This window comes from Sesamum indicum, linkage group LG10 (genome assembly GCF_000512975.1).
Source record: "Sesamum indicum cultivar Zhongzhi No. 13 linkage group LG10, S_indicum_v1.0, whole genome shotgun sequence".
Taxonomy (NCBI): Eukaryota; Viridiplantae; Streptophyta; class Magnoliopsida; order Lamiales; family Pedaliaceae; genus Sesamum; species Sesamum indicum.
Window position 1 is genome coordinate 15,009,417 of NC_026154.1, and position 15,565 is coordinate 15,024,981.

At 36.1% G+C, this 15,565-nt stretch overlaps 2 protein-coding genes across 2 annotated transcripts; both read right to left on the bottom strand.

The window, feature by feature from the left end:
• LOC105172625 (peptidyl-prolyl cis-trans isomerase FKBP12) lies at positions 997 to 3,295 on the bottom strand. Its single transcript, XM_011094145.2, has 4 exons — positions 3,077 to 3,295; positions 2,915 to 2,976; positions 1,879 to 1,931; positions 997 to 1,337 (listed from the first exon to the last, which is right to left on the bottom strand). The coding sequence occupies exons 1-4, from the start codon at positions 3,220 to 3,222 to the stop codon at positions 1,236 to 1,238; spliced, it is 363 nt and encodes a 120-aa protein (XP_011092447.1). The 5' UTR covers positions 3,223 to 3,295; the 3' UTR covers positions 997 to 1,235.
• LOC105172629 lies at positions 12,627 to 14,749 on the bottom strand. The gene has a single exon (XM_011094148.2). It carries the CDS (start codon positions 14,601 to 14,603, stop codon positions 12,816 to 12,818), a length of 1,788 nt encoding a protein of 595 aa, XP_011092450.1. The 5' UTR covers positions 14,604 to 14,749; the 3' UTR covers positions 12,627 to 12,815.

The window sequence follows — 15,565 nt, forward strand, 5'->3', positions numbered from 1 at the left end:
AGATATAATTTTCAACTACAAGACGTGAGGGTTTGTAATTATCCCTAGATATAATTGTTAATATTAATAAATAGTATATCGCTGCTATTATTATTAGTATTTGTTAGATGGATATTTGATATCGGTAATTATAATAATAAATTATTACTTTTTTTTCCTTAAAAGAAAACAATCTGGAATTGGTAGTGTATAATGATTGGGAAGGCGGTGACGGTTGGTTTGGACCTAGCTAAGAAACCTGTCCTTATGAGAAAACTACACACATTTATGCAGCTGTGCTGTTATTCTAATTTTCAGCTTCTTATCTTTAGGTATACCCTTGTGAGAGTAGGGGTCCCTACCTCAGGTCTATGTCCCTTTCTCTCTCTCTCTCTCTCTCTCTCTCTCTATTATATATATATATATATATATAAGTGTATAATGGATTCACAATAAATAAAATTTGATATGGATACGGTAATCTTATTGAATATAACTTTTAGATTTAAATAAACTTAAATCATTTCTAAAAATATACTATTATACTTCTTTTTTTTTTTGAAAAAAATGAGATTCTATTGGCACCCCTCCAAAAAATCTTCGTTTACACATGAACTTTTTTTTTGTTAAGATTTAAACAAAAAATATTGATATTAGAAAAAAATAACATAAATTTTAAATTTTATCTCTCATTTAACATTCTTTTATATATTTTTATATTTATAAAAAAATAAATATAATATATATAATGAAGTTAATACTATTATATTATAAGTACAAAATTATTATATAATAATATTAAAAGAAGGGTAAACTTATGCATTTTTTGCTAACATCATCATGTTTCGCCCAATCCCTTCTGAAAAGGAGTCGTGTATAAGTGAAAAACAAATTGACCTAAATCACACCCTAGCTCTCATTTAAGAATTGACGTCGTTTCCCTTACCTCTGTGCAACGCAAGAAAAGAGGGTACGACATTTCGTACTTCATGGGACTTACGGATGTTGGAGGTAGCATAGCAGCACAAAAGAAATTTGCTCCCACATTTAAGACAGAACTCCCAATTGTAACAAGAAAAGCTCCAGGGAGGTCATTCATGGATAACATCAACCATAACGTTAAACAATAATCAGTAACGAAACATTCATGTGTTCGTAATTCTTGAAAACGTTCAGGCACTCGATGAAAACATCAGTGGTTGCATGAAACAAACAGCCATTTCTTGTGGGACATTGGTTAGGCTTGATAAAGGTGGTCACTCAGCGCTAAGAACCTCAATCTCAAATACCAGAACTGAGTTGGGCTGAATACCCCATGCCGGGAAACCACTGGGACCATATGCATAGTCAGGAGAGCACTGCAGGATCAGAAAGACAAGTCAACGAGACACTCCACATAATTGACAAAATGCTCTGACAATAGAATATAATTTGTGCAACCATGAGCATGCAACAGTCTCAGTTAAAGAGTAAGAATGATGGAGTTTGTAGAAAGGTGAGAAAGAAACAAGAGAGGGGAAGAGAGAAAAATAGAACTTGAACTCCCTTCACAATGCATTAAAGCATATATAGAGGCTGTCACACTCTTATTTCAAAGAAACAAAAAGTGCATGACAATTTAAGTCAACATCAAGTACTGGCTTGAGAGTAGCAAACTATGTGTTGCTGCTCTTTTGTTACCTCATTTGGTGAAAGTCAACTTGCAAAGTGGCAGAAAGTAAAAGCAAAATCAGAAGATGCAGAACATGTGATATTCTAGTCAGTTTCAAGAATACTCCAATAAAATTGTCACTACTTTGCTATTAGCAGCTGTGCATCATTTAATGCAAATAGATCAAGTTAAGAAACCACAAAGATATTATGGCAAGAAAAACACAAACGAAATGATTTGCATCTTACTCGTAGTCGAGCAACTTCTCCCACTTGCATTCCTAACACACCTTCATCCCATCCTGCAACAGGAGCAACATGCAAGTCACATCAAGAACAAAAACACTTTTGCATAATGCAATCAGCAAATATAATAATAACTTGCCATTAAATAAGCAACCACACCAAAGTCCATGCCACTATATATTGGAGATCTCAAAATTTAGATAGAATCATGTTTGACTAATTACATGAAATCATGTCAGAATTCCTAATCAAGTGAACATTTTCTAATATGGAATGCCCTCATAATATGGAAGGTGAATTTAGCCATTACAATGTTGAATATAGGTAAAGAATGCTTCACCACACAGAAGTTTAGCAAGAGATTGAAAGATTGGTTTATTACTTTGATCATGCACAATAAACCAGTCATAATGTAATTCAAGCAAGGTACAAAAAGAAACAGGGATTTAAATAATGTAAACTTTACGGGGCTCCATCACCATAAATCGTGGTTCCTGCTAGTGTTCCAAGGAAATTCAAAGCAATCGCCGTAAAAGTTGTATGCATCACTTTTCTCTTTTTTTTTCACAAAATCATATTTCTGAGTTCAAGAACCCGCAGAATCTCCTACTGCTGAGTTTTTATCTTCACAAGTTGAAATTCCTACAGTTATCTTCATCTCCTGATAACATAATCACTTATTCTTGGCCTTAGGCCCTTAACACAGAACAAAAATTCTAACTTAACATAAATTGCGCGTGTAGTCTAATAAACAACTTATATCAAACCTGCAATAGAGCCTCTCCGATAAAAATACTCACGTTAATCCGAGCCAAATGTAAACTAAAAAACAAAAAATATGGAATCCCATTCCAGTTTGCTCCTAAACCATTTTTTTCCCTACTCGTCCAGCACTTTACTGCCAAATTGTTTCCTCACAAACACAAAACCGTACAACTTATTAGATAATAATCAATTCCTAAAATTAGCCAAACGACACAAACTAATCACAAATAAAGCAAGAACTTACTAACATCTAATTAATATCAGTAACAAATACCTTTAATAACTTTGCCCTGGCCAATCTGGAAAGCAAAAGGCTGCTGCCCCGGATCCTTGGTGCTATTGCCAAAAAATCAAATTCACGCAGACGTTTCGATTAAAAACACCGATCAGCATTTCCAGAAGAACAAGCACAGGAAAAACAAAAAAAACGATTTACCTCCAGAACTTTTTGGCAAGATCGCCATCCTTGCCGAATCCGGTGCAGTGAACCGTCACCTTTTGACCTGCGACGGGCTTGGGTCCCCTACCGGCTCTCAACAATTCCTTCTCCACTCCCATTGCCCTGATCGGATGAGCTAGCATACACTGCGAATCGCTTTTCCCTTTTCCTTTGGCTTTAGGGTTTTGCGTTGAGTGTGTTGGTATTACAGTGAATGTCACTCTTTAGTGCACGTACGTCACGTGACAGGCAGATATTTTCCATCTACATTTGCTTGGCATGAAACACGTTTACAGTTCTACAAAGTTAAGTCGCAAATCTCAATTGGATTTTCCATTGATTATATTTAGAGCATAGGTCACTTTATATGTAATTATCCATAATAATAATAATAATTAAACGTACTCCCTCCGTTCCACAAAGGATGTTTGAATTTCTATTTGAATTAGTGTAATTTTTCCTTTACATAATTTCCTTTAGCGGTATTAAATATAATTATTTAAATTATAACAAATCTACGTGTAAATATTCTAAATTTGAGGGGAGGAAAATATAATTATCCCTTTTACTCATTTCATTCACAAACAACCATCCATTTATTAAATAAATTATATCAATAATTTTATATTCATACACATTTAAAATTAATTCACTTATTACGAGCTTTCAGTTTTACCACTTGAACAGGATTTGACCTACTATTTCCAATAACATATAATACATACTATTTTATTTATACTATTATAAAGAAAAAATATGCTACAAACACAAAAAGTGATGATTTTGACACCACTATATTAATTTTTTGTTTGTAATAAGCAAAATGTCCGTCAATTGATAAATGACTGATTTATTCAACCTTTTAAATTTAAAATAAAAAAGATAAACTTGAATTAAAAATATCATAAGCAGAAGTTGGCATCTAAAAAAGCTAAAAAATGTTTTATTGAAGCCCGGAAATGCTTTTTCAAAGTTCTCGCATACACTCCCTTAAGAACGTATTTTTTTTAATTTTTATTACAAGCATTCGATGTTACCATTTGAACAAAATCTGAATCGAAAATTTATGGTAAAAGTTAAATATGTAATCTTCTATTTATTTATACTAATATTAAAAAAAAAAAGGGCGTCAAACACTCACAAACGATGATTAATGACACAATCACACTAATTTTTGTGTAAAGCAAAAAATGGGCTTCAACTAATATATAACTAATCAACTTTTTAAATTATATATTAATCGATAAACTAATTTTCTTTTCTTTCTTTCATTTTTTTTGTAATGTAATATATTGATTTATATAGTTTATTTTTATTTATAATATATTTTAAAACATAAAATATTATTTATTATATGCACGTAAGAACGGTGTGCCACAACGGTTAATACTATTATAAAGAAAAAAAGTACTATAGTCTATAAATACAAAGTGACGATTTTGACACTGTTGTACCAATTTTTTATAATAAAGAAAATCAATTTCAACTGATAAAATAACTAATATATTCAACAAATTTTCTCGAAATTTGCTATAATTTCAATTACTCCAATGAAATTAACAATTATCTAAAAAATATATTTCGTGTTGTTAAATGGTGGTCAATATCAAAATGATATTTATAAATTTTTAAATATAATAAAAATATATTTATAATTATGATGAATTTAAAAAAAGAATTGGTTGCAATATATAAAATAATAATAATAATAATAATAATAATAATATTTTAGTTGACAGAAATAGAAGAAATGTTCAAGGGAATATGAGTGACCTCACTTCCCTTCCTAAATTGTAGTAATGGGACAAAGAACACGCACCTCACAAACGCCAAGCATGAAAACAACGGCCCTCCACTTCCCACACGCTCCCTGAACACATCCCTGCATTCCAATTGACCACTCTCCGTCGCCAGATATATAATTCTCACCGTGACGAAACCCTCCTCACAAATCTCATCGGATAATTTCTTCATACGTTCATCGTTTTCATCTTCCTTTCTCTTCTCTGCCACCGTCAAATTTTTCCTTTTCTGTCTGGTTTGATGGAGTTTTGAGCTGAAGATATATGTTTATACGTATAGCATTTCTGGTATCATGTGAGACCAAACAGAAAGAATCGTTTGAATTGGGAGAAAAAGGGGACAAACATGGAAATTGCTAGAATTAGAGACTTGCTGCTCCTGTGGTGTAGAATCCGAAGTAATCGTGTCGCTCTAGTGGGTGGGAATCACACCGCTGCCAGATTTTGCACTCGCTAAGGATTTCCTCCATTGTGGCGTTTGTTTTCTTTTTTGTTTTGATTTGATTTGGTTTGTTTTGGGTTTTCTTTATCTCTCTCTCTCTCTCTCAATTGATTTTTCGAACATTTAGTTGGCGTTGCCTCTCCGTAGCTAGTTTCTTGATCTTAGTTCAATTTCTGCGATAGAAAACGTATTCTTACCCTTGCGGTTTCGGTTTAGAAATACATACATTCTTGCTTCGTTGTTGTTTAGAGATGGATAAATTGGTTCCTCGGTACCCACCCAAGAAGGGCGGGTATGCTATGAATGAGTTGAATGGGGTGGGAATCGGATTGAATTCTCACACCCTTTTGATAATCAAGCTGCCGGATTCACGGGTTCTGCGTATAATGTCGAGATCACTGTTCTTGGCAATGTTTCTTCTGGCGTTGCCTTCGCTTTGCTCTATCTTGAGAACCTCTACGGGTGCTCCTTCGCACGAGCCAGATGTTGATCTAGATAACGCTAATAGGTTCAAGAATTTGCCCATTCTCCTCCGTGATTTGGTGGACGAAGGCCTTATCAAGAAAGGCCATAAGGGTTTCCTTCTCGAAGCCGGCGTTCCTGACATTGAAAATGATTCCGAGTTCTTGAGATACAACGGCATTCATTTGCTCACAGGAGCTGATCTGGAGCAGAATAAGGTGGTTGCACACCATCTGTTCGATTTTGTGTTTGCCACTAGCCTCCGCCGGATTGAGCAGGTTGATGGCATCCTCAAGGAAAGCGGCCTGGTTATCTCACCATTGGGCCGTGATCCCACAGACAGGCTGAGATTGTTGAGCAGTTACAAGATTGTGTACCTCAGAAGATTTGAGAACACCGTGGTAGCAATGAGGAAACCTCGCGCATCATCAAACGGCCCAATGAATTTGGTTGCGAAGGAAGTGTCTTGTGGCGTTACATCAGAGGAAAAGAGAGCCGCCTTAAAGGGCTTGGAGGACGTCTATCTCGAGCCGCCCAGGCAAACATCATTGGAGAAAAGATCAATTGCTGCATCAAGGAAATTCAACTTCCTTCCTGATCTATTGAAGGATTCACTGGATCAGTATCCACGACGAGTCTTCATCTCAGACGACTCCAGCACACTAGACTGGTTTTACAAGAACTATCCCATGAGGGATCAAGAGTTCGAAGTCTACACCGTGGAGATTGGCAAGCAAGGAGTCCTACCACATGTAGCAGAGGTGCCAAATTGGCTAATGAAGAAGGTGAGGCGCGAGGATTATGTCGTGATGAAGGCGGAGGCACAATTAGTTGAGGAGATGCTTAAGAACAAGGCCTTATGTCTCGTGGACGAACTATTCTTGGAGTGTGACAATCAGTGGCAGGATGGAGACGAAGAGAATGGGAGCAAAAGGGCATACTGGCAATGCTTAGCATTGTATGGCAAAGTGAGGGATGAGGGGATTGCTGTGCACCAATGGTGGAATGGATTGTGAGGGAGGGAGAGTCTAGGTTTCTTAATTTTTCTGTGATTGTGTTCTTTTTCTGGAGCTTGATTCCGGTTCCTTTTATTTTTATCATTTGGCCGTGTTGTGTAGTAGTAGTAAAGGAGTTGCATGTTTTAGTTTGTTCTCCTTTACAGTGTATGTGCTGTAATGTTAACTGAACATGGTGGTGAATCAAAGGTATAAGAAGTTGTTAGATATCTTGTTTATTTCTTTTCTCTTATTCGATTGTTGTTATCGACGTTGTGGTGTTTTTTTTTTTTTTAATATTATTATCTTATTTATATCTATATTATATTATTAAGACGAGGAGTGTAGAGAAAATTCTAACTCTGATTGAGTTTGATCAGATCTGAATTAATTAATATGGTAAGCGTAAAACACTTGGCATGTGATTGGTATACAATTCAGAAAAAATAATTAATCACATGATAAATGTATCACACTTATTTTATGATTAGTTTGGTCGACAATATTTCTGGCCGGAGAGTAAGAATCTTGGAATTTAGCTTTGTAATTTGAATTTGAGTAAGTCACAGTAGATTTGATAGTTTAAACTGCAGAAGGTAAATGAGAACAAAGTGATAGTTTGAATCCAAATCCCCATACATAACTCTGAATTTGGTAGATCACTGCAATTGAAAACTAATAACATAACACAGACATTCTTAACCCACACAAACCAAGAAAGCGAACAATGACACTAACACTATATCATGCCGAAAAAACGGAAATATATGACGGACAACATTACTCCTGAAACTGATACTTAGACCAATGCATAATTGCTGACTCAATACTTTCAAGGGGTTGTCGCAGTTTGTGGAGGAGGGAAAACTGGAGGAAACGGAACACTAGGAAATGTAGTCGGGGGAAAGTTAGGCGTGGAAGGGTCTGCAAAGGGAGACGGTAGGAATGGCGGAACGTTAGGTGTGGAAGGAGATGAGAGGAACGGTGGGAAAGACGTTGTCGGACCAGGCAATGTTGGTAAGGAAGGCATTGGCAGGTTGGGAATTCCAGGGAATGAGGGAGCCAGAAGCCGACGGTTGCCAGCTGCTGCTGATGCCTTGTCGAGGCCTGGAAACGACAGGGCAACGAGAATGAGTAAGATGAAAAACTTGCAAGAAACCATGTTATGAGTATTTGAAGAGCAGGTGTATTGAGCTAGGTTTGAGTTAAAAAGTCCGAGGATATGTTGATCCTTTTATACTAGCTGCTTCAGAGCATGACGGATTCTTGGACATAAAATCCCAAGACCCTCCAACTGTCAGCATTTATCAGCTTTCTGAGTAAAGGCCGTCGATCTGGTTGTCAAACAAAATAAACAAGTTAGTCCTGTATACGCCATGATTCATTAATTTATTACATTACTGCAAGAGGCATTGTGAAACCTGCATTACTGTAACACTCCTATCTATGTCCACAACTGTCTCAACTCTTTCTTTTACTATAATGTAAAATTCTTTACAATTACAGCAGATAACCATATATTATACGGAACAATTACACTGTCATTTCACGAGCTTTGATGTAATTACACGTATATTACTTGTGATTTGAAAAATTACACCTACTACCATTGAATTTGTTGATATTCAGCAAAAATATTGAAAAAAATTTCATACTTACCCCCAACATACTTATTACTAACTTCTTGTAAGGCAAACAAATATATTTTGATCAAACTACCCTTATAAGGATGAAGACATACATTCTCACATGCATTAGCATGTGAACGCAAAGATGTATAAGGATCGTTTCGTTGGAAAAGATTTATTTAACCTGAAAATAAATGAGTAATAAGTCAATCAAAAATAAATATGAATTCTTATTTAATTTTTTTTTATAAATATCAGTAAATTAGGTGAACTTCGACTAAAAAAGAGATCTATTTGTTAAACAGAAATAAAATAGAGTATTAAATGTAATTATCCTAACTATCCCCGTATATTAATAGCTTATATTAAAACGTCTATAAAATATTATAAAATACAAATCTTTTTATAAATATAAAATAAAACGTCAAGTCAGACTCCATGCTCCAATAATTTTTTTTTTTTCAGTAAATGTAATTTTGATAAATAGAAAAAGATATAGTACAACAATCATGAATCAAGTAGTGTTTCCTTCGACAGGCCAAGGGATACGCCACAATCTATTAAGTGCATGTGTACTAACAGAGCTAGCTAAGGTAATGCCAAGTATACGCTGTCTAACATCTTTCACAATTAAGCTAACTATAATATTCGGGTTCCGCTCAGTATTCTCGAATCGCCTAAGATTTCTCTCTCCATATATAGTAGATACACGCACCCAGTAATGCGCGATAGGCCACATTGACGATATGTTTACCCTCCACTTCCTTGCAGCCCACTCAAGCCCACTCAATATCTGTCATCCAATCTCTATTAGGTCACGCAAAGCGTACAACTCGTCTAATAGCATGAAGGCATTGGCGACTGTATCGACATTGGAAGAATAGGTGTGTGTGTGTGTCTCCACCTCATTTCATCACATAATACACATCTACCTAAGTGAGATAATCATGATTTATCCGTCGTAGATAATTTCTCCAATATAACAAGTCATAAGATAAACACGCTCTAATAAAACTTGAGCAAGCGGCGTAGGGTGGTTAGTCAGTGTTCTATACATGGCACTGTCAAAATAGAAGAGCAGAGCAGGCCCATAATAGGCTTAAGAATCACCAACATTTTCAGACCATTATACAAAAATTAAGTGCACAATGAATTGGCTCAATCCCAATAATGGAGGTGGCTTAATTATGTGTTTGAGACAATGTAAAGGTGTATTATGCAGTTGGTGCTCACCATTGAGAAGTTTGCATGTGTTCCCATACAGATTCAGGCCGTACTGTCTTCCCCAGTCCTAGACCCCATAGAAAACAAGTCTTAAATCAACATAAACACCACAGGTGTTGGGGCAGCTCTCGCAAAACCACTCTGACTGTCAAGTTAAAGATACGGTTGAGAGGTTAGGTATAAATGAAAATAAGGGATAATTATATTTATATTTTAAATTTGTGGTCTATTTATATAAATTATCCATGCATTTCCTGACAATCATAATGTAGGAGTTTTTTGTGTAATGTGGTTAATGTTTTGGGGGTGTATATGTAGTATTTTGAAAACAATAGACATAATTTGTATACATGATATTGATATTTTTAAAAGTGTATTTGTAATTTTTTAAAAATTAAAATAATTTGTATGGATGGACCACAAGTCAAAAAATGTAGTAGTTATCCGTTAAATGAAGAGGGTGCAGCAACTATCCAATTCAAACTGAATTTTTTGGTCAGAAGATAGTGACAAAATTATACTTTTAGTCCTATAAGATAAAGTATTCAACATTTTTAGTCCTTTACTTTATATATTTTATAAAAAACGAAACAAGTATTTGTATGTCAACATTATATACCACAGACCACCAACACTTTTCACAATTTTAAGTAGACTAAAATATGATAACATAAATAGTTATCCAACAAGAAAATATTTAATTTAACAAAGACCAAAGGTCGATTTTAGATATAAAATGTTGAAAAGCATAACAAAGAAAGCGATAAAAGAGAAAAAAGAGAAGAGGAAAATGGCTAGGGGAAAAAAATATAGAAGAGAAAAAATGAATGAAATATTGATCAATCATCAAATAAGCTTAAAGAATTAAATATAATTTTTTTTTTTTTGCATAAAGTCCAATATAAAACTTACAAAAATAAAATTGGTAATGTGGGTCTTTAGTAATTCTTTTAAAAAATATATATATTTATCAAATTATTATATATATTAATCTAAAAATTAATTATATATTTGATTTGGTTGAAATAGTTTTAATTTTTTTAATCACCACTACATTGCAAAGGGGAATAATCAAAACTTAAAAGACCAAAATGCCCCTAGAAGTCAAGAAAATTACAATAGGACCCCCGAAACTTCTTTCGGGTCGAAAGGAATAACATCACAAGTAAACTGAGCCGTGCGATTTGATCTACATCGACAGTGCTCAAGTTTTCTCTGAATCTTTGCCAGACACCTTGCGGCCCAAGGCTAATTTTCCTCTTTTTTTTCTCCCTTTTCTCTACTGCATATGCCACCAGCCTATCTCCAGATTTCACTCTACCAACAACTTACCAGCACCAGAGCAAATGCTTTACAAGTGCAAAGTGCAAACTTTATTGAAAACGACCAAGGATCTGAAACTTACAGCTACATAGTAGTGAAACAAAGCATAATGCCATGCCAACAGACTAAATCAGGAGAGGCGCCTGCTCCATGCAGTTGAACAGTGCATTTCAAGGTGCGGGACGCCTTATGATACCATATTAGTTAAAAGAACAGGACCAGAAAGAATAACCTCTGCATTGTTACGACATCAACAATCAAGATGGTCATGATGGACGAACAGAAAAACGCAAGTCTACACTTCTTGTACACCACACTCCAGAGGCAAACCTTTGATTTCTCAAGGTGGTTCGACTCGGGTCATGTCTTATTTGGATATTTCTCATCCTTGGACACATTAGCATGGATTTGATGCGTAAAGGCAGCACGTCAGCAATGGTAAGTAATGTATGAGCACAAGCTAATCATTTACAACCATATGAAATAAGAAAAGAAAGGGCGAAAGAATAAGCTGCTTAAAGGCATCACAATACATGGAAACAAAGACAGTGTGTTTCATGCATTGCGGGGATCATAGTCCCAAGAAATCACAAGTCAATTAGATTCCCCTGGAATATTAGGAAGTGGTAGAGAGAGATTTGTTCATTCACCTGCAATTTGTAGAGGAGATCTCCACTACATTGAAACCTCAAGCAATATAGGTGAGACCATGAGAGAAATTATGTAGAGTGACGCAACACTGTCGCACTTAGATAACAAAACCTGCCAATATGGGAACTAAAACTGTGATATGGGCATAAAACAGTAGGCACGTTCTGGTTCCATAGATAACTTGGTCAGTATTAACGCCTGCATGTAAACAATGTAACTGAGTCATGCTATTACCAGGTATGGCATCATCGAAGCTAACCGGGCAGCGATGTGTAGCTTCGCTATTTCCCTGATTGCAGCTCATCATCACTCAAAAGCAATAAAAAAGGAAATAATGTAAAAACCTTAACCATGAAAATTTTTCCGAAGGAGCAAAACTAAACCGATGCAATTATCACAAACTAAATAGAATTGCACCAAACATGGAAAAACACAAGAATTTCGTTAAGTCTTCTGTTAAATGTGCTAGCATCTTTATTGGCGCATCAGCTTGAAATGTAGCAAGGAACTAAGGAATACTTGCAAAATTTTCATGACTGTAACCAGGAATATGAATCCTAGAAAGATCAAATAACAGACAAAACTACTTAATCAACTTTGTTAATACCGATCACTGCTGTAGCTATGAGTAAAGCACAAAAAGACCCCATCACTTAGAGAACTCAAGGAGCACATACAGTGTTCAATATGTTTATCCAAGACTGCTGCAGGTTTGACAAGAATACTAGGGAAAATCACATTATTTAAGAACTTTTACTAGTATGATAACTCAAATGCAAAGTCTACATACAAGCAATGGTCAGCAAGGAAGTCTTACATGTGAGGGTTAACGAGGGAATTCTTACATACACTGTGCGAAAGCACCACATGGTGAGAATTAATCTATGTCAGTGCCAGTATATTATGATTAAATGTGTTTGCAGTCTGGATACAAGGCTACAGCTTTCTTGCAGTGTTTCACTTCACGAAGCAAACCACACCAAACACCATATAAACAGGGGCAAGTATAAAACAAATTCAAAAGACATAAATTGATATCTATATACATTAATCAAACCATGAAACAACAGCGCAAAAAATCCAAATTGAACTACATTCATTTACTACTACAGACCAAACTACAACTAGAGTAGAGTCTTACTTCACTAAGCAGCTGTCACAACCACAGAATTATTACCTACTGTTACAACAAGAAAAGGTCTTACTTTATTATGCTGCCTTGACGACCTTATCATCACCTACAACATTAAGAATTGGAAGACTGCTTAGAAATTCATCAAGACCCTCAAAAAACCCAATCCCTTCTATGTTATCATCCTCTCCACGGCTTGGCCCATTTCCTTGATTTGCCCTTGGAGCCGGCTCCTCAGCTTCATTGCTGAACTCCACATTCAAATCCAACTTATTCTTTGCAACCCTGCCAGGTTGCTTTCTAGCATTGACAGCAGCCCCTTTTTTACTCGATTCACCTGCTGTCTTCTTGGGTGTCTCCACTCCATTTGGAGATACAAAACCATCTTGCACATTCACATTTTTACCTTTTTCAACTTGTGCTTTCTTTGTACTTCTATTCAACGTCCCACTAGCCCCCTTTCCTTTCACATTCTTTGCTTTCTTCTTCTTTTTCTCCCTACCATTATGCCAATCATCATCATCAGACTCACTTGACTCCGAGATCTCCACAAAAACTTCATCATCATCGACATATACCCTAGGAGCCGAGCTCTTATGGGCACCCTTCTTATTAGCATTATTCCCATTCGAAGCTTGTGGGCAAGTATACAAAGGCGAAAAAGGAGTCCAAGATGAAGCAGCACCCCTATTTTTCTCCCAATTCTCCATTGAAAAACCCAAGGGCAAAAAACCCCAGCAACAAAAGTATCCCTCTTGTCCATCCACGATCGGTGGTGGGGATGGAATCACCACTGCCTGAAACGCGCGCTTACAGTTCTGACACCGCAATGTACAATCAGCATACAACCCAGGATACTCGTACATATAATAACAGTAAGGACATGCAGTCCAAAAGGTCGACCCATCATCATTTGCAGGTTCATCCACTCTCTCCTCCTGCCCATCTAATTTATCTGCATCTTCCTCCTCCTCTTCTATCCTCTCTTCTACATTCTCACTCACTTTAACATTGTAACTGGTTTTATCACCAACATTAGAGTAATTTTGTTGAGGTTGTTCATTCTTATTATTCACTTGCTCCTGGGTCGCCCCAGGAGCAGCAGAAACATTACCAGCAAAAGTTGAATAACTTTCTTCTGCCTGCTTATTCTCCGTCTCATGGGTATGTTTAGACCCTGACCCAGACCCTGACCCAAAAACAAGATTAGAACCAGAACTAAAACTCATAAAATTTTGCGGTTCTCGGGCCGACCCACCAGCAACCGGATCAACCTGAGGATTTGCATGTACCTGTACTTGAGAAAAGTGAACGGCGCCCTGCGGCTGAAGGGGATGAGTAACACCACTGGAGCTGCTACCCCCGAAGAAAATGAAGTTCTGGTGCATTCCTGGGATGGGGTTGCTAAACGGGTCGGGTTGTTGCTGCGGCTGCAAATAGAAGGCGAGCTCTTTATCGTACAAGGATTTCCTCGAAGGGTTGGAGAGAACAGACCACGCGTCGACGACGAGTCGGAAGGCTTGTTCAGCGAAGGGGAACTTATTTTTCTGAGGGTTCAGAAGCAGAGCTAGGTTCCGATACTGTGTGGCGATGAGCTCAGAGTCCCGGCCCTGCTGCGGCGTCAGACGAAGGATCGCGTACCAGTCTTGCTGGTTGTTCCCGATCCGCCTGTCGCCTGCGAGAAGCGTATCCGCGACAGCTAGGATTTGGTCAGCAGGGGAGAGCGTGGGGTCGGAGTCACGGGCCCGGGACGCGAAGGACTTGCTCCCCATCAGGTCACGCGCCGAGAGCAGCTTCTCGGCGATTGTCAGCCACCGCAAAGCCTCCGCACGAGTGGTGGTGGTGGGGAAAAATGGGTGTTCCATTTCTTTGCTTGAATTTGAAAAGAATTACAGAAAAATATCCAAATTCCGAAGAAGGAAAAGGGGGAAGAGGGAGAAGGGTAGGAGGAAGGAAGGACTGAGAAGGTGGTGCGAGTGGACGAAAAAGGGTATAGGCTTTTGAGGACGAGAAGGGGCAGAATAGGAATTTCAAAGTAGACTGAGGTGTATGTATATGTGTGCATATATTCAGACAGACCACTCAGTAGATATTCAACAAGTAGTTTTTTCTGAGTTCTCTGACGTTGGGAAAAGTGGTTCTATGTTATGTTAATTATTCGGCCATTACTTCGCTGCATTCATTTTTTTTTTTAAATTGAGATCATATTTATATAATTACATTAATATTCTAATAAATAAAAAATAAAGTTATAAAATAATAAATTCACATAAAGTGAAATACATATCGAATTGAATATCAAAATTAATAAAATAAATTAATTAAAGAGACAATTAGACCGTCCTTATCTAAATTTTGGTGTAATTATACTTATTTTTAGTGATTTGAAAAATTATATTTAGTATTTTTTATATTTATTTTTATCTAACAAATTATTTTTTTCGTTAAATAAAATTCACCAAATCTATTGATATTAGCAAAAAAAAAGGATGAAAATCTATTTTTATTTTTAATTAATTTATTATTAATTTATTACAGGTCAGATAAATATTTTCTAACCAAACTATCTTTATAAAGGTGAAAAGATACATTCTCGCATGCATTAAAGTGTAAAGGTGTATAAGGATAATTTAATTCGAATAAGATTTGTTTGACTCATAATAAATTAATAATAAGTCAATCAAAGGTAACGATTGACTTTTATTTTTTATTTTTATTTTTGTTAATATCAGCAAGTTTTGGTAATTTTTTTAAATAAAAAAATATATTTATTAGACCAAATTAAGGGTACTAAACATAATTTTTCAAATTGTAAGAGATATATGTA